This window comes from Piliocolobus tephrosceles, chromosome 9 (assembly GCF_002776525.5).
Source record: "Piliocolobus tephrosceles isolate RC106 chromosome 9, ASM277652v3, whole genome shotgun sequence".
Taxonomy (NCBI): Eukaryota; Metazoa; Chordata; class Mammalia; order Primates; family Cercopithecidae; genus Piliocolobus; species Piliocolobus tephrosceles.
Window position 1 is genome coordinate 60,973,743 of NC_045442.1, and position 18,958 is coordinate 60,992,700.

The 18,958-nt window shown below is 51.4% G+C and overlaps 1 protein-coding gene and 1 long non-coding RNA gene across 4 annotated transcripts; one reads left to right on the forward strand and one right to left on the reverse strand.

Moving 5' to 3' along the window:
• Positions 1 to 662: 662 nt before the first annotated feature.
• On the reverse strand, positions 663 to 4,703 carry LOC113223427. 2 transcript variants are annotated; one of them, XR_003308732.2, is made up of 2 exons: positions 4,342 to 4,703; positions 663 to 1,195 (listed from the first exon to the last, which is right to left on the reverse strand). It is a non-coding gene; the product is annotated as an uncharacterized LOC113223427 (long non-coding RNA). The 2 variants fall into 2 exon arrangements; XR_003308733.1 differs by lacking the exon at positions 4,342 to 4,703 and adding an exon at positions 2,075 to 3,053.
• Positions 3,313 to 18,958, forward strand: LOC113219556 (DENN domain-containing protein 3-like). 2 transcript variants are annotated; one of them, XM_026452893.1, is made up of 5 exons: positions 3,313 to 3,546; positions 10,733 to 11,012; positions 12,190 to 12,305; positions 15,405 to 15,547; positions 18,817 to 18,958. In XM_026452893.1, the coding sequence occupies exons 1-5, from the start codon at positions 3,445 to 3,447 to the stop codon at positions 18,941 to 18,943; spliced, it is 768 nt and encodes a 255-aa protein (XP_026308678.1). In that variant the 5' UTR covers positions 3,313 to 3,444; the 3' UTR covers positions 18,944 to 18,958. The 2 variants fall into 2 exon arrangements, with proteins under 2 accessions (XP_026308678.1, XP_026308679.1); XM_026452894.1 differs by lacking the exon at positions 18,817 to 18,958 and having other exon boundaries at positions 3,314 to 3,546; positions 15,405 to 15,551.

Here is an 18,958-nt window from a genome sequence, read left to right on the forward strand (position 1 = left end):
CACTTTTTAATTGGGCTGGATTTTTTTTGTTGTTGAGTTGTAGGAATTCTTAATATATTCTGAATAATAACTCTTTTTTTTTTTTTTTTTTTTTTTTGAGATGGGATCTCACTTTGTCACCCAGGCTGGAGCGCAGTTGCGTGATCTTGGTTAACTGCAACCTCTGCCTTCTGGGTTCAAGCGATTCTCCTGCCTCAGATTCCTGAATAGCTGGGTGCCCGCCACCACGCCTGGCTAATTTTTGTATTTTAGTAGAGCTGGGGTTTCAACATTTTGGCCGGGCTTGTCTCGAACTCCTGACCTCAAGTGATCTGCCTGTCTTGGCATCCCAAAGTGCTGGGATTACAGGTATGAGCCACTGCATCTGGCTCTGAATATTAATTCTTTATCAGGTATATGATCGGCAAACATTTTCTCTTATTCTGTGACTTTTTCACTCTTTTGAAAGAGTTCTTTGATGTACAAAAGTTTTAACTTTGATGAAGACAATTTAACTATTTTTTCTTTTGTTATCTGTGCTTTTGGGGTCATATGCAAGGAATCACTGCCAGATCCAATGTCAAGAAGCTTTTCCCTTCATCCTGTATTTTTAAAAAAATAATTTTAACACCTGAAGTGCTGCTAAAATGTCCAAAGGTTATTGACATCCTGCAGCGTCCCCATGAACTCCATTAAAAAAATTTATTCAAGTGAAATTCACACACCGTAAAACCATCTTAAAGTGAACCGTTTAGTATCAGCACATTCGCAATGTTGAGCTCGCCCCTCTTTTGGTATCAGTACTTTATGGTTTATAAATCATGTTTATTTCTATTTTCTCGTTTGATCTTCACAGTGTCCCTGAGAGTTAGAGCAGTAAACCCATTTCACAGGCACACACAGGGAAGGAGGGTCACGTGCTCTGAGCCCACATGCAGTGGCGCTGACCGTGTTTGCAGCTTTCTTTTATCCAGTCTGAGCTTTGCTTTCCTCGACTCTGATGTGGGGCAGTGCTGCCTACTGGGGCAACTGTTCCTGCTGGCTGGGCTCTCCGTGCCCCTCTCTTCTTCTCGAGGTCCCCTCATCTGCTCATCTGCCTCGACGTGACTTTTCCACCTTTGAGCTTGATTGCTAGTCATCTCCACCTTGGATCTCCAAACCCATTAGCAATTTTTCAAGGATGGGCCAAAGCTTTCCGTAGGCACTTTGGAAGGACCTGTGGCATGAGAAACAGGAATGTATTAACAAGCGCAGAGCTGGGAGCCCCTCAGAGGTCATCTGGCCCAATTATCTGGTTTTAAAGAGGAGGAAAAGGGGGCCTAACGGAGTCAACTGCAAGCTCTGTGCACTGCTGGAGCTCTCTTCCTTAAAGCATTTGGCCTTTTGGCAATAAAGGGACAGCAGAGACCTGCTCTCGCTTGAGCCTCACTGGGTCCTTGTGGCAAGAGCTGCCATGTGTTTACCTCCTTGAATCTTGACCACTGCCCCTCAGGAAGTCACGGCTTAGGGCTGTTGAGCTCACCTGTCACATAGCAACACACAGAGGAGCCAGACCCAGGCCCCGTGCGCCCTCAGGGAGTGGCTCATGGCTCCAGCCCAGGCTGAGAGCCTCTCTCCTGCATGCTGGGGACTCCAGGTGATGGACTCAGACTGTGCACTTTGCAGAGGCTGCTAAAAATGAGGCCACCGAGGCTGGGCGTGGTGGCTCACGCCTGTAATCCCAGGACTTTGGGAGGCCAAAGCAGGTGGATCACCTAAGGTCAGGAGTTTGAGACCAGCTTGGCTAACATGGTGAAACCCCATCTCCACTAAAAATACAAAAATTAGTGAGGTGTGGTAGTGGGCGCCTGTAATTCCAGCTACTCTGGAGGCTGAGGCAGGAGAATCGCTTGAACCTGGGAGGTGGAGGTTGCGGTGAGCTGAGATCACGCCACTGCACTGCAGCCTGGGCTACAAGAGCAAAACTCTTGTCTCAAAAACAAGCAGAAAGACAGCAACAAAAACGGATGCCACTGTCGAGAGAGACAGGCAATTGTGCATGAAATCGGTCTTTCTTTTGAAGTCAGAGATTATAACAACTGTGGCCTGGGCTCACCGATGAGAGTCACCCACGGCAGGCAGCCTCCAGGCCTGAGGCAGAACTAGCGGATCCTCGCCATCTTTAGGTTACTAAGCGAAATAAAACCCGTGAGTCAGGCTGCAGTCACGACCTCACCCAGCTTGGGGAAGGAGGGAGAAATTCCTCAGGGCTCCCCTTTCTGATGTTGCCTTGCTTTGTACCTACTGTTCCTTTTCCTGGTCAGCTGATGACAGATGTTTGACATTAAGCAATTTAGAGTTTTGTTTTTTAAAAAACAGAATCATAGATTATCAGAAGTGGAAGTCCCTTTGGAATCATTTCCCCTGGGTTACACAGATGGCTATGGCAGGATAAAGGGAGCCGAAGGTCAGCAGGGACTGAGCCTGGGCCCCCTCCAGGCTCTGCAGCAATGACCAGGCAGCAAGTCGGCCTCCCGGGCTTGTGGGCTGCCCTTTCTCTGGGGTCAGCCTGAGGCTGGAAGAGGCCCGTGGCCCACCGGTCATCAGGCCAAGCTGATGGAGCTGGAGCTCCCCTGGAGCTCACGACGGAAGGGCCCTGCCAGGCCTTGGGCCTCTGACCCTCAGTCCTGAAGCCTCCCTCTAGCAGCGCCCACTCTGCTCCCTTTCCTGCTGAATTTTACTCAAGTCCGTACTGGACATGGCCGGCCCTAGGTTAACCCGGCAGAGTTATTAACCAGGAGTGGATCTTTCCAACCCCCCTCCCGCTGGCCCTTCCTGCTGTCCACATCCGGCCAACTCCGCTGTCCTGGCAAGGGAGGCCTTCCCGGAGGCCGCGGCGGACGGCGCGTCCGGCCTTTGGGCCCCCACGCTCTCCAGGGTGGGTCCAGGGACTGCCAGATCAGGGGACCCTTTGCGCCCTGGAGCCTAGGGGGCTGGATGACGTCGCCGGGCACCTGAGGACCCCGCCCGTTCCTCCCTCGGTCCCCCAGGGAGCGGGCGGCCAGTGGGGCGGGGCGGGGCCGAAGGAAGGGGGCGCGTGCTACAACGCCGCGCACGCGCCAGGGCCCGCAGGCGGGTTCGGAAATGACGGCACGCGGGTTTCCAGCAGCACCCGCCCCAGGACTGGCCCCGCCCCTAAGTCCGCGTCCCTGGGGCCGGGCCAGCCACTCCAAGCCCCGCCCAGGACCTCCCCATCCAGTCAAGCCCCGCCCCCAAACTCTGTCTCCCCGCGGGATCCGCTGGGGCTCTCCAGGCCCCGCCTCGGCTCGGGCCCCGCCCCTTCAGGCCCTGCCTCCAGCCCCGCCCCGCGGACGGCGCTCGCAGCGCACCCTAACCCCAGGCGGCGCGGCGGGTCCCCAGGGGTCTGCGGGCGGCTGAGCGGCCGAGGCACCCGAGCGCGGTACCCACAGCGGGCGGCGGGCAGCCATGGCGGAGGCCGCGTCGCAGCACTTGTCGCTGCCCTCGAGGCTGCTGGAGCTGTGCGCGCTGCTGGGCGCCTCCCGGGACAGCCTCCAAAGCCTCGAGCAGGTAAGGGGCCGGAGGGGAAACTGAGGCGGACGTGAGCCGCGAGGCAGCAGCCGGGGCAGTAGTCGGAGAGCGGGTGCCCGGGTGCCCCGCGGGCTGGGGCGGACTTTCCGAGGGCTGAGTCCCGGTCCCCCCGGCAGTGACCCAGCGCGCCTGTGGCCAGGGACCCCACCCGAGCTCAGGCAGGTGCCCCGGAGCAGCGTCCTGCTCCCCTTCCTTCCTTTCCTCTCCTCTCCCCGCCCTGGGCCCTCGGCTGCGAACTTGGGCTGCCAGCCAGGAATCTGGGGGTGCCTTGCCTCGGAGCGTCTCTGGGGCCTCTGTCTTCAGTCGCCCCCATCTTGGGCAGGTGCTGAAGGTGGGGTGCACCAGACAACGGGCGGAAGCCGCCGGAGCCTCACGGTCTAGCGGGCCCAGCCGTGAATGATTTTATTCTTTATGCTGGGATGTGTTGTCACCTGGGTAGTGGGTTCTGCACCAGGCACGGAATAATGAGAGAGCAAGTTAGCCGCTGGCCTCGTGTATTCTGCATGAACCGCTTTGCGATGAAGCCTATAGCTATTTTTCTCACTTGCAGTACCATCCCCACCCCAACCCTTCCTCCATCTCTGCACCCTCGCAGCCAAAGTGACAACTTCATCTCCCTTCTGCTGGGAAAGCGGCAGTTTTGGAAATTCTCGTTTTCCTTTTTCTTCTCCAGCTTTTCCTAATTCTGTAACGCTGGCTTTCCCTGGAATCCATCTGTGGCTCTGGTTTCCTCCTGGCCCGCCTGTCTGTGACACAGTGACTGGGTCATGTTACCTGGAGATCCCGGCGTCACTGGCCAGCGTCTGCACAGGTCCGTTCATCTCTTTGCAGACGACAGCATTGAAAGGCAGAGAGGCTTCTGAGTATTTAAATGACGCTGGGCTATCCAGGGAAAATGAAGACTGCAGGGCAGAGGGTGTCACCCAGAAAGGTGAATGTTCCTGCAAGTAACCAGATGAATGTCTGTGAGTGTCCAGTGAGTTTCCCTTGCTAGGCGTCAGTACAAAGCCAGCTTTGACTTCAGTGAAAAAGCCTTCTCCTATGGAAATAGTTTCCGCGTTTGCCTCAACCTTTCCTTCCCCTCAACGCCCTGTCATGTCAGTAGATCCCGTTTGAACTCTGTCTCCTCGCAACATCATGAATTGATTTGTGTCTCTACCTCGAATTTGCCAAATGGCATTGCCTCCTTTTTCTTCGAATAGGAAATGACCTAGTTACTGCTGTGGTCTCCTCAGCCGCGGGATGTCTTTCCTCCAGGGCGGTTACAACATGGGGATTAGTTGCTTGGTGTGAGACATGTCTTTTGAGAGCAGAGTGAATCAACTGGAATATTTGCAGTGGTGCTTTCTTTTTTTTTTTAAATTTCTTTATTATTATTTTTATTTTATAATAGAGAGGAGGTCTCACTGTGTCGCCCAGGCTCGTCTCCAATTCCTGAGCTCAAGTGATCCTCCCACCTCAGCCTCCCAAAGTGCTGGGATTACAGGCGTGAGCCACTGCGCCCAGCCAATGGTGCATTCCTGAACTAAACACGCTGCAACATTTTCATGTTCCCAGGTTAAGTGAGAGTATGGACAGTGTGCTACTGTGCATGTTTAACTTTGTCCTCTTTACTTTGTCTTTTGATTCTGTTAGGGGTTTGGCAAAGGGCGGAGAGAAAAATGGTGAAGGACTAAGAAAAAAAGGAGCATTAGGGGATGGATTCAATTTCTTGGATCCATCCTACTTTTAAGGTCAACATTGATGTTATAGTTAAGCAAACATATGATTTTATGTATTTAGGTTTTCTCCGGCAGTTCTATTTTGAATGTCCAAGGGTTTTTTTGTTTTTTGTTTTTTGTTTTTTTAGGTGGAGTCTTGCTTGTCTCCCAGGCTGGAGTGCAGTGGTGCAATCTCAGCTCACTGCAAGCTCCGCCCCCCGGAGCTTCACACCATTCCCCTGCCTCAGCCTCCCAAGTAGCTGGGACTACAGGTGCCTGCTACCATGCCCAGCAGATTTTTTTTTTTTGTATTTTTAGTAGAAACGGGGTTTCACCCTGTTAGCCAGGATGGTCTCCATCTCCTGACCTTGTGATCTGCCCACCTTGGCCTCCCAAAATGCTGGGATTACAGGCGTGAGCCACTGCACCTGGCCTGAATGTCCAAGACTTTTAAATCATTTTTACCTTGACTTTTACAAATCCCCATTTCTCTGTGGCCCAGGCATTCCTTCTTGATGAGACATGAAAACAGAGGTCCGGAGGTATGAGGGATATCCAGCTTCATGTTGGATAGTGGAGGGCCCTTTTCGTTTCATTTCCTAGAAGGGGGAGTGGTGTTTGTTTTGTTGGGAATGGTGACGGAGAATTTGAGAATGTAGACTGATGTTAGTTACTGTGGTTAGTTACATTCCCCTCCACCCCTTTAATATAGCGCGCCCCACCGCCACCCCTTTATTAGTTGCTATGGAGACTAGACATAGGTGTGACGGGATCCATCATAAATCCATCACACAGGGGTGGAAAGTGTTCTGAGTATCTTCCATAGTGCAGGTCACCTGCATAATTCGTGCGTGTGAAGCTCCATTGTTATGGTTTTTAGTGGACATCATCCAGACTTTCAGTTTCGGAGCAGCACTGGCCAGCTGATCTTCCTGGGTGATGGCAGTCTGTGTCCTCTCTTTGCACCGTCCAGTACAATAGCCACTGGCCATGTGGTCACTGAGCTTGTAGAGTGGCCAGTGAGCTGAGAAACTGGATTTTAAATTTCATTGAATTCTAACTAAACAGTTGGAGAGTAGTAAAAAAAAAATCTATGACTTTGTGTTATCCTCTTAATAATGGCCGATCCTATAGTGAAGATGAATTGCACTCTGTATTCTAACTTAGAAATTAATCTGTGACTCAAGTCAATGAGAGTGTTCTGGTGTTTGCTTTTTAATTAGCAGTTTTAAAAACCAAAATGATGGTTATTGGGTAGGGGTTTAGTAAGTCCGCACCCGGGACAGAAGAACGGGAAATGACCTCACGTCCTGCTGCAGACTGGCAGAGGTGACTAGCATCTCAGTGGTGGTGGGGTCTGTGGGCTGAGGGCAGCCACAGCTTGTATCACCAAGTAACCTCTGAACACTCTTGTGCCAAGACTTCCGTTGTCAGGAATTTATTCTAGGGAAAGAACTGGGTGCGTGCAAGTGTGTGTCACTGCTCTGTTCAGTGTGGTGAAGACTTGAGAGCCACCCACACATCTCTCAGGAGGAGGCTGGGTCAATACATGACTGAGTTGACACATGCTGTGTTATTGTGATACTGCACAGTTGTGAACAGGGAGGTCAGCCACATGGAGTAGTTAAAACAGCTAATGGAACCTGTTATGTAGGATTACTACATTTGTGAAACAAATCTATACATTTATACATGCATTAAAATGTATAAAATGCATACAAATTCATAAAATGGGAAGGATATAGTCACCCTGTACAAAGTGTGTCATCCCTTTCTATTAGCTCCTTTATTATTTCTATATTGTTGTTTATTTTTTTGGGAGGGGGACGGACTTTCGCTCTTGTTGCCCAGGCTGGAGTGCAATGGTGCAGTCTCGGCTCATCACAACCTCCGCCTCCCAGGTTCAAGTGATTCTCCTGCCTGAGCCGCCCGAGTAGCTGGGATTACAGGCATGTACCACTATGCCTGGCTAATTTTGTATTTTTAGTAGGCAGGGGGTTTCTCCATGTTGGTCAGGCTAGTCTTGAACTCCCAACCTCAGGTGATCTGCCCGCCTCAGCCTCCCAAAGTGCTGGGATTACAGGCATGAGCCACTGTGCCTGGCCTTTATATTGTTATTTTGCAAAATGAGATTGTATTGCTTGTCCATTCAGAAAAGACAACAGATATTTCATCCTGAGAAAAAACAGGTGTATGGTGAGCAACTGAATGCCAAGTTGATTGGATCTGGGGCACATCATTGTAAGTGACAAGAGATAACTAGAGGAATGACAGGGCGGGTGTTGACTCTAGTCAACCAACTGAACTAGTCAAGTCAACCGAACCAATGTTCAGTCCAGGCTGAGCGTGCCTCTAAGAGATCCCAGGTGCCAGGAGTGTGAATGAGGAACAGTGTCGCCTCAGTCATCTTCTCTGCTAAATGTGTGGACGGAGAGGAGTACAACACAATTTCTGCTGCACCGCACTGCCTCAATGGAAGGTGGTAGAATACCACTGGGCAGGGCCGAGATGCCCCAGGGGGTGATGAGCCGGGAGGTGGGGGCCTGGAGGAGCCTGTGGCCCTGGCTGCAGGGTGGCCAAGACCCCCTTCAGTGAGTGTGGGGGCTGGAGGGTCTGCCCCAGCGCAGGTGGAGCAGTGAGGGGCTGGGCCCTGAGCCCATGGAAGAGCAGGGGAAAGCAGGGTAAAAGCAGGTCATTGCAGAGGTGCTCTGTGTCCTGAGAACCCCAGGGGGCTTAGTCATGCTTGGCTCCGGGGGCATCCTGGCTTAGGGAGCGAGCTGGCCTGCTGCTCAGGGGAGCACTGTCCTATGACTCATGCCCACGTATGACACATGGGAAGATACAGTATCCTGACGTGGCGAAACAAACATGCATTCTTCAATGTGGGGATGGGACTGTGATGCTTCAGGGCTGGGTTGGGGCCACAAAGTATCTGGTCTGCAGTCAGACGGGGACGTCCCTCTTTGAGAAAGTGGACAAGATGCTAGTGGGGAGCCCTAGGCTGGGTGGGAGGCAGTGTCTTCCTTCTTCTCCTGACAGAAACCTCCAAGGCTTTGCTTCTGGTTACTCGCTACCTGCCCGGAGCCACGGGTCATGCAGGTGCTTGGTGTGCAAACATGGTGCAGTGGGGCAGCAGCGAGCTGATGGAGAGGCTCTCCAGGACCAGTGGCCGAGGTGTGGGTCTGCAGGTGGGGCATGATGGGGGCAGGGCGTGAGGGGCTGGAGTCCCAGCTCTGAAGACCTGAACTGCACTGTGTTTGTTGCAGAGAACATAGGTGGAAGATCAGGCTTTTTGGAAACTAGCAGGAGCTTACTTTTTGAGACTGTAAGTTTAAGGGACCCCAGAGGTGCTGTGGGGGTGGCAGGAGGCAGTCAGGGGGAGCCTGGGACTGGAAAGAGGTGTAGGCTGCGAGTAGGACTCTGGGCTGTCCGTTTGGGTCTGTGCTGTGAGTGCTGAGGTCCTCCAGGAGGAAGGTGAAGGACCCAGGCCTGGGAGTCGCAACATGTGAGCAGGACTGAAAAGGGTCTGTGGGGGCCAGAGAGGAGCCGTCAGACCAAGGGAAACCAGAAGGGAGGCGGGATCAAGGCAGTTCGAGGATCCAGGAGGAGGGCTGCTCACTCATCTCATATGCTGCCTTGGACATGCTCCGTTTGTTAGGTCAGAACCGTTCAATTCTGATAGGAAAGTTTTAGAGAAAGTGACATGTAATTGAGGAAATGGACTTCTTTAATGCATGCTACACTAGAGCTTTTACATTATACAATAATATGGATTTCCCATGTTTTGTCCTGGTTCCTACTGATACATTTTTTTCTCCAAATGTAAAGCAACATTGTTGACTGAATTTGAGTGATGTAGCATGCAAATCATCACATAGAGATTAGAGTGTGCTTACTGATGGAAACTGCTGCCGCTGTTGAAATTTCTTCCAGCGTAAGAGCTCCCCTTTTGTCACTGCTGCGTCTTACTGGAATGTTGAGTGTTGGCTGTGCCTTTTCTATCAGCCAAGGTCCCATTTCTCTGGGCGGTGGTGCTATCCTTTTTTTCTTTCTTTCTTTCCTTCTTTCCTTCCTTCCTTCCTTCCTTCTTTCCTTTTTTTTTTTTTTTTTTTTTTGAGACCCGGTCTTGCTTTTTCACCCAGGCCAGAATACAGTGGTGTGATCACAGCTCACTGCAGCCTCAGCCTCCTAGGCTCAGGTGATCCTTCTGCCTTAGCCTCCCGTGTAGCTGGGACCACAGGCATGCACCACCATGCCTGGCTAATTTTTTTACTTTTTGTAGAGACGAGGTCTTATTTTGTTGCCTAGGCTGGCCTTGAACTCCTGGGCTCAAGCAGTCCTCCCGCTCTGGCCTCCCAAAGTGCTGGGATCACAGGCATGAGTCACTGCGCCTGGCAAAGCTGTCCTTTCTAGGGTCCCTTAAAGACCCTTGACTACCTGCCCTCGGCCGCCTCCTGTCTCTCCATGCCTTGGGTACCCAGGGCCTCTTGCTTAGGCTTTGCTGTTTCGGGCTAGTTTAGCACTGGAACCACTTCCTTCTTGCTCACGGACTGCAGCTTACCCACCTTGGAAAGATCTGAAATCAGCCAGGCAGCAGTATTTGTTTAGTCCTAGCTCGGTACTAGGAGCTGTATTGGGCATAGTAGTAACATGGAAGAGAGATCGAAGGGATAGCCCATGTGCTTTATGTTATTTTAGGGAAGGATGGGAAGAAGAAAGGCAAAAACAAAAATTATGCCAAGTTAAAGTGGAGACAGGCCAAATGCCCCCCTTTTATTGATTCGAGGGGTTCTTTGGTCAGCCGAGGAAGGGCACATGTCTCCTCTGTACCCACCAGTGCCGTTTCTTCTCACCCCGTGCATCCTCCCAGATCCGTGTGGTAGAAAGGCAGCACCGGCCCGGGTGGGGGCACAGAGGGCGTGGCCCTGGTAAATGTGTGTGTATGGGGTTTGACAATATACAGAGCCTGCCCCCCACCCAGGGAGGGCTGAAGAGTATATCCACGGGCTCCCGGCAGCCCCACTGGGCTGAGTACCAGACCTACATTGTCTCCCTTATTCCCTGTACTCGCCCCTTAAAGGGACAAAGAAGCTTGCTGCCAGGAGGTGGAGGCACAGCCAGGACTTGAGCTCAGGTCTGGATCCCAGTCCCCAGCCTGGACCGCAGTGCTTTATAGGAAGGAGGCAAGGTCCTGCTGTCCGTGTGCACAGCTGAAGAGCCAGGCTCTGCGAGGCTGCGTGGCTTCCCTGATCGTAGGGCCCAGCAGGTTCCTAAAACACGCTTCCCAGGAGCCCTTTACTGTCAGGAGCCTCAGGTGGGAAAAGCTACTCACACCAGTGACACCTTTGAACAACAGTGCTGAGGCGCTAGTGTTTGTGGGCACCGAGGGGAGGAGAAAAACAGTGAAGCTCAGACAGAAAGGACACCCTGGAACAAGAAGTAACTCTTATTTTTCCCTTTTTTAGGTTGCTCAGAAAAAGGGAGTCAAACATCTTTCTGCTCTTGATCCAGAGGTCTTGTCCATTTTCGTGCCTCCTTTTATCAGTAAAGAGGACAGTCAAATGGCTGGTGCAAACTGTGGCACTCTCGGTAAAACCAGGAGGCGCTCCTTCAGAAAGAAGAGAGAGAGGCCCAGACCAGAGCAGTGGAAGGGCCTCCCGGGGCCCTCCAGAGTGCCAGAGCCTGAGGATGTCACCGTCCCGGACGGCGTGGACCTCCTTGCCCTGCCCCAGCTGTGCTTCCCAGGTATGTCTAGGAGGTGGGCACCACTAGGGGCCTCCTGCTGCCAGCCGCCCAGAGTGATCTGTTCCCAGAAACTCACAGGCAAAGGGAGGTGGCCCGAGCGGCAGAGCCAGGGACCCTCACTGCCTCCTCTTGTGTGGGATTTAGTTTTCTTAATCTTGGGGATTTTTTTTTTTGTGCGTGTGTGGTGACAGAGTCTCACTCTGTTGCTCAGGTTGGAGTTCAGTAGCACAATCTCTGCTCACTTCAACCTCCACCTGCTGGGTTCAAGTGATTCTTCTGTGTCAGCCTCTCAAGTAGCTGGGATTACAGGTGCCCACCACCACGCCTGGCTTTATGTCTTTAGTAGAAATGGGGTTTCACCATGTTGGCCAGGCTGGTCTTGAACCCTTGGCCTCAAGTGATCCACCCGCCTTGGCCTTCCAAAGTGCTGGGATTACAGGTGTGAGCCACCGCTCGACCTATCTTGGGGATTTTAAAGCTGAAGGAAATGTAAATCATTGAGTGCGGTCCTGGTGTTTTGGAGAATTGAGTCCTGGAAGGCAGGCGTGTGGACTGCCAGGTAAAACCATTTGTTCCTGGTGCATTCAAGGCTTTTCCCCTTCCACTTAAAATGAAGTCTTGCAGTGGTTGGCAGACAGGTTAAAAATACACCCAGTTCATCTGCAGCTGTTCCACCCCCGGCATACCTGAGCTTCCCCCTCCCACCTCCTGTTTTCCGTTTCACTGGGGCAAGAAGCACAGGCCTGCACTTAGTCCCCAGGCTCACCAGTTCCGGTTAACAGGTGAGCTTGCGTTTTGGGGCTTTATTTTTCTGGTGGTCTTCAGAAAACTCAGACAAAGCACCTAGCATAAGCACCCACCTCAGAACTTGGTGCTATTTCCTGGTCACAGGGATTATAAACTCGGGACAGGCGCCAGATGGGCGGCTGCGCCCAGCAAGCACTGCCACTGGCTAGCAGGTGCTTGAGAGCTTGTAAAGAAATTGCTGTGTGGGGAGGGACACAGGGAGGAGAGATGGCCGGAGGCGTGATCGGGAGAATAAACTCACCTTGGACATGAAGGCGCTGCCACTGATAACTGGAGAGGTGTGTCCTGAACACTGTGAAGTAATCAGCTCGTGGGTAACCCAGGCCACATGGCAAGAACAGGATTCTTCTTCGTCTCTTTCTGCCTGCAGGGGGTGTGTGCGTGGCCACTGAACCCAAGGAGGATCGCGTCCACTTCCTGGTGCTGACCGATGTCTGCGGGAATAGGACCTATGGCGTGGTGGCCCAGTACTACCGGCCCCTGCACGTAGGTGGTTCCCGTTACTCCCCTCTGAAATTGGGTTTAGATTTTTTATTATGGTGAAATACACATAACGCAGCATTCACCATTTTAACCATTTTAAAGTGTGCAGTTCTGGAACATTAAGTACATCCACAGCATTGTGCAACCGCCACCAGTGTCTGGGTCCAAAACGTTTTCATCATCCCTGAAAGCCCCATACCATTAAGGCTTCAGTCCTGCTTCCCCTTCCTGCCTGGCGATGGCTAATCTGCTTGCTTTTTTTTTTTTTTTTTTTGAGACGGGGTCTCACTCTGTCGCCCAGGGTGGAGTGCAGTGGCGCCATCTCAGCTCACTGCAACCTCCGCCTCCTGGGTTCAAGTGGTTTTTCTGCCTCAGCCTCAGCCTCCCAAGTAGCTGGGACTACAGGCGCCCACCACCAGGCCCGGCTAATTTTTGTGTTTTTAGTAGAGACGAGATTTCACCATGTTGGCCAGGCTGGTTTCGAACTGCTGACCTCAGGTGGTCCACCCGCCTCAGCCTCCCAAAGTGCTGGCATTACAGGCGTGAGCGCTGCGCCTGGCTGGCTAATCCCCTTTCTGTCTCTGGATGTATCTATTCTGGCCACTTCGTGTAAGTGGACTCCTACAACACGTGGCCTGCTTGTCTAGCTTCTTCCCCTTAGCATGTTTTGATGTTCATGTGCGTGGAGCATGTGTCAGTGCCCCGCGGCCTTTTATGGCTGAATGACATTCCATCGTTTGGATGGACCGCGTTTTATTTCTCCATGTATCCATCAATGGACCTGTGGGTTGTTTCTGCCTTTTGTCTTTGGTGTGAGCGATTGGGGTTTGGACTTGACAGCGTATTAGGTCTGTCACACATATTGCGAGTGTTGTGTGGGTAGGGCCGTGTGTGTGAATCAGACGGCCTTTGGGGAGCTTGTAGGGGAAATGATGTATCCAAAGGTGCAGGGTGACCAGCTGCACACGTCCAGAGGGTTTCCCGAAGCAAAAAGTAGTTCAAGATCTAAGCCAGAGCCTTAGTTTCGGTGCCCTGGTGCCGTGAAGGGAAGTCTGTGAGTTCCATGCAGTCGAGAGAAGTGGCTGGCCTGGATTCCCTCGGAGCCCAGGGCACGTGTTTTCTTTGTTGATAGAAGCGTGCTTACACATGTGACACTGAGTGTTGGGAGGTGTGAGGTATAATCACATGGATTCTGTCCCTGGAAACTCATGGGGCAGCACTGACAGACCCGGATGTTCTTAATGCATATGCAGGAGCAAAACTTACTACTTGATGCTCTGAATGCATAATCTTATGTTTTTGGGAGAGGTCATTTTCACAGTGTGCTGAGAGCAGAACCAAGGTCAGATCTCGGGCGGTGCATGCAGGGGACTGGCGTCTGCCTCTGTGACCTGGCTGCCAGCAGTGCCTGGCCTTTCTTCCAGGGTTATGTTAATGGAGGGATGAGAGGAAGGTGGAGAATCCTGCCCCTCCATGTAGCCAGTGTTGCAGATGAGAAAGGATCCACAATGTTGGATCTTTCAGAAAAGCACCTTGGGAGTTTGTCTGTGAAATAACACCTACCAGGAGCAACGAGCATGTTATTTTCGTTATCATGAAATACACATGTTAAACAAAGGAGCTGCCCCTCTGGTTTGCATCGGTACAGCAGATGCCACTGTTCCCACTTTGCCGGCCTGGCGTGGGCATGCCTGGCCCCGCTCCTGCCCTCCTAGCAGCTGTGTAGTTTCGGGGTGTCCCGAGGCCCCACAGCACTCACCTCCCCTTCTTCGCCATGTATCCGGATGACCGCTATATCTATCGTTCTTTCTTTTTTTTTGAGACAGTCTCGTGTCGCCCAGGCTGGAGTGCAGTGGTGCGATCACGGCTCACTGCATCCTTGATCTCCAGGGCTAGCTCAAGTGATTCTCCCACCTCAGTCTCCTGAGTAGCTGGGACCACAGGTGTGCACCACCGTGCCCAGCTAATATTTTGTATTTTTTGTAGAGATGAGATCTTGCTATGTTGCCCATGCTGATCTTGAACTACTGGAATCCTGCCTCAGCCTCCAAAAGTGTTGGGATGACAGGTGTGAGCTGCATGCCCAGCCCGCAACTATCGTTCTATTGATAAAACAGTCCCAGCTCCTCTCATATACTCTCCTCTGCCTTTCCTCCGACACGACACGACACTACACTACGTGACTTGAGGGTGGGAACCATATTGTGTCTGGGTAGCTGCAGCTCCCCCCGGCTACTGTAACAATAGCAGCAGCTGCCGCGCACGTGAGCAGCTCAGCACCAGGCATGAGGTAAGCACTTTGTGTACAGTCATTCATTTAATCCTAACCACAGTGAATGAGGTTGGGAAATGACAGATGGAGACATGGTGGCAGAGACAGGTTAAAAGACCTGCCCGAGATGACACGGCAGCAGGCAGGGTTGGAATTGAGTAGACTGACCCTTGGAAAGCGGATGTTTATTAAATTTTGCTAGATAAACAAATGATGTAGCTGACTATTTCCTGGACGTCTCCCTTTACCTGGATATCTTATAGGTACCCTAAATCCAGCCAGTTCCCACACTAAAGCTATCATCATGCCCTTCCATCCCTACAAAAAACCCCAAACTGACAACACTTCCCCAGGGCCCAGTTGGTGAGCCCCAAATACTTTGCCGCTTGTAAGCTCGGCAGTGTGCTGGGTCTTCTAGAACACGACCGCTGTGGCTCCCACACAGACTGAGGCCTCCTCTCCTGCTCTGTCTTCCTGGGCACGTGCGGGTGCTGCTTCCTGTGCGTGGCTCCTGCATTTTCCCCCCTTGTAAAGCAGAGTCCTTTGTGTGTCTTGGGTCTTACTGTGTTCTAATCATGCGTTCGTTCTTATCTCAAGGCCATCAGCTTCTCTGGGGCAGGAATGCATCTTGCTCTCTTTGTAGCCTCAGCACCTCAAATGGTGCAAGCACCGAATAGGGACCCCGTAGACTTTAACTGGAGGGCCAGCGTTGCAGGGGTGGGGATGGTGGACTCTCAGCTTGTTCTGTGCTGAAACATGACCCAACTGGAAACAGATACTGGAATTGCCAAGGTGGGGAGGTGACAATGTCACTGTTGCTTTTCATGTAGGATGAGTACTGTTTCTACAATGGCACAACGCACGGGGAGCCATCCCGGCCAGCTGTGGGCGCTGCTGGCTGCTTCGTGCCCTACGCCGTGTGCGTGGTCTCCAGGTTCCCCTATTACAACTCCCTCAAGGACTGCCTCTCCTGGTGAGCTGGGGCACCGGGGGCTGGGGGTGGTAGGGGACAGCTCTCTGTGCCTCTCCAGTGAGCCAGGGCACCGAGGGGTGGGGGGTGGGGACGGTGGGGGCAGCTCTCTGTGCCTCTCCAGGTGAGCTGGGGGACCGGGGGCTGGGGGCAGTAGGAGGGGCAGTTCTCTGTGCCTCTTAGGCTGCTGCTTAAGGCTGGGGGTAGTGGGCAGGGGGGTGCGGCAGCAGGCGCTCCTCTCTGTGACTGGTAACATACGGTAATGGCATGGTAGGAAAGGGATAAAGCCACACGGTGGGAAGTAAGGTTGATGTGCAGGATTTTCATTTTGTTTAGATTTTCACAAAGAGGCGTATATTAGGAAAAACTCTTTTCCTAGCTGAGAATATTAGGAGGCTGCTGTTTGTTCTGATGAGGTTTATTGACATTTTAAAGATGACCTTGGCTGGGTGTGGTGGCTCACACCTGTAATCCCAGCATATTGGGAGGCTAAGATGGGAGGATTGTTTGAGCCCAGGGGTTTGAGACAAGCCTGGGAAACATAGCAATACCCTGTCTCTAAAAAACAATTTAAAAACTAATTGGGCGCCGTGGTGCGTGCCTGTAGTCCCAGCTACTGGGGAGGCTGAGGCAGGACGATGGCTTGAGCCTAGGAGTTCAAGGCTGCAGTGAGCTGTGATTGCACCACAGCACTCCAGCCTAGGTGACAGAGCAAGACCCTGCCACCTTGTTTTGTAGAACCTGTAACTGTCTCCCTGCTGATAGTAAGTAGATAGGCTGAGGATGTAAAGAACTTTTGAAAAATCAGAAAGACATCGTGTAGAACCCAGTAGGCTCTCGTTATCAAAGGATGCTTTTGTGACTTCGGGGGCTGTAGTCTGAGTTCAGATATGGTCAGTCCCAGTGGGCACTTGTGCATGGAGCCGTTTCTTTTGAGTCTCGTAAAGTTACAGTCTTAGAATTTGTACTTGTTTGATTAAAGGCTGAGGAGAAAGCAGTTAACAACAGTTCACTTTGTGTCATCGTGCTGGAGAATGAGCTGTGGCAAATCGCTGAATGGGTGCTATTCTGTGTCTTGCAAAGCGCAGTCATTTGAGACTTTCTGCCTTGACCAGAGGGATGAGCCCCATGGAGGGTGAGCTGGAACCTTACTGTTCAAATCAATGACCCGTAATTCAAATCCCAGCACTTCAGTGGTTTACTTCTTAAAATACAACTGGCTTTTGGACATAGTTTGGGTCTAGTCTACATTTTATTGCCATAGACATAAAATATCTTTTTTTTTTTTTTTTTTTGAGACAGAGTCTCGCTCTGTTGCCCAGGCTGGGGTGCAGTGGCCAGATCTCAGCTCACTGCAAGCTCTGCCTCCCGGGTTTATGCCATTCTCCTGCCTCAGCCTCCCAAGTAGCTGGGACTACAGGTGCCCGCCACCTCGCCCTGCTAGTTTTTTGTATTTTTTAGTAGAGACGGGGTTTCACCGTGTTAGCCAGGATGGTCTCGATCTCCTGACCTAGTGATCCGCCCATCTCGGCCTCCCACAGTGCTGGGATTACAGGCTTGAGCCACCGCGCCCGGCCGACATAAAATATCTTTGAGAACAGAGAGCTGACTGGTCATAGTCAATGAGCAGGTGAATTGAGCATATGCATGTTTGCTGAATGTCTGTCACCAGTGCCCAGGAAGTGACAGAGTAAGCCTGGACATGGTCCCCTTTTATTTACTAACTGATGATCTTCATTACTTGAAGGTAAACAACGTTTTCACCAATCTCTAGTTTCCTCTTCCGTAAAATGTAGATGGTTACTTCCACCTTTTGTTAGCTGACATGAATGGGTGGTGGCCAGACAGATGCCCTTGGGAGACAGGAAGAAAGGAGGTGTTGTGATGGGCAACAGATATCCTCCTGCTAGACATTCATGCAAACACATATTTAACTTGAAAAATGTGCTCATTTTCATGCTTCTTTCTTTCTCAGTGCCCGTTACTGTGTGATCAGAACTAGAAGGGGCAAAATACGGACACAGAATGCAGCTAAAAGAGGCAAATGACAGAAATTCAAATTGCAGTGTGACAACACGAATTTGTAGTTTTAAAAAAGTCTGTTCTGTTAGCGTGATAATATGCCAAATATGTCTCCACACGGACAAAAAATGGGCAAGAGTATATTTAATTGTGTTTTGGGAATCAGAGTATGGGCAGTTGTTTTTTAAATTTTTATTTACAGATTTTTTTGAGAGACAAGGTCTCACAGTCACTCAGGCTGCAGTGCAGTGCCGCTATCATAGTCCACTGCGTCCTCACACTCCCAGGCTCAAGTGATCCTCCTACCTCCATCTCCCAGGCAGCTGGGACTACAGGCGCGCACCACTACAACATGATAATTTTTAAATTTTTTGTAGAGACGGGGGTCTCACTATTTTGTGCAGGCTGGTCTTGAACTCCTGGCCTCAAGTGATTCTCCCGCCTCAGACTCCCAAAGTGCTGGGAATACCAGTGTGAGCCACCACACCCACCTCTCTTATAGTTTTTTTTTTTTTTCTTTTTTTTTGAGACAGAGTCTCACTCTGTCCCCCAGGCTGGAGTGCAGTGGCACTATCTTGGCCTACTGCAAACTCCGCCTCCCGGGTTCACGCCATTCTCCTGCCTCAGCCTCCCGAGTAGCTGGGACTACAGGTGCCCACCACCATGCCCGGCTAATTTTTTGTATTTTTAGTAGAGATGGGGTTTCACAATGTTAGCCAGGATGGTCTCGATCTCCTGACCTCGTGATCCACCTGCCTCGGCCTCCCAAAGTGCTGGGATTACAGGCGTGAGCCACCGCACCCGGCCCCTCTTACAATTTTAAATTGTGTACAGTACTTTGAAAGTCAGAGTCCATTTTGGAAACAGACTTTTTCAAGCACTCTCCTTCCAGAAGTTTGTTCTTTTATTCCTTACTGAGGTAAAACACACCTACAGAAAAACGCACAAATTCCAGTGATTTTCCACAAACTGAACACACACATGTAACTAGCACCCAGATGAGGAAACAGAGCATGACCAGGCCTCCCCCTTTGAAAATAAAGCTCCCTTTGTGCCACCTTTCAGGCACTACTGCCAACCTGGGGCCACTCTGCTGCTGTCCAACAGCTTGGTGACTCTGCTCTTGATGCAAGGTCTTGGAGCCACTGCTGCAGACCCTGGGGAGATTCCAGTGTGATTAGAAACGCTAAGGATGACAACTGGGTTCTCATTTTTATTTTGCGGTTTGATTTTTGTTTTCTGAATTTCAGTTTATTGGCTAATCTAAAGCTCTATAAAGATTTTGAAGTTGATAATCCTATAAAAGATTTTGCTGCGAAGCTATCTTTAATACCCAGCCCGCCACCTGGACCACTCCATTTGGTAAAGTATATCTGAAAATTATATTGTTTT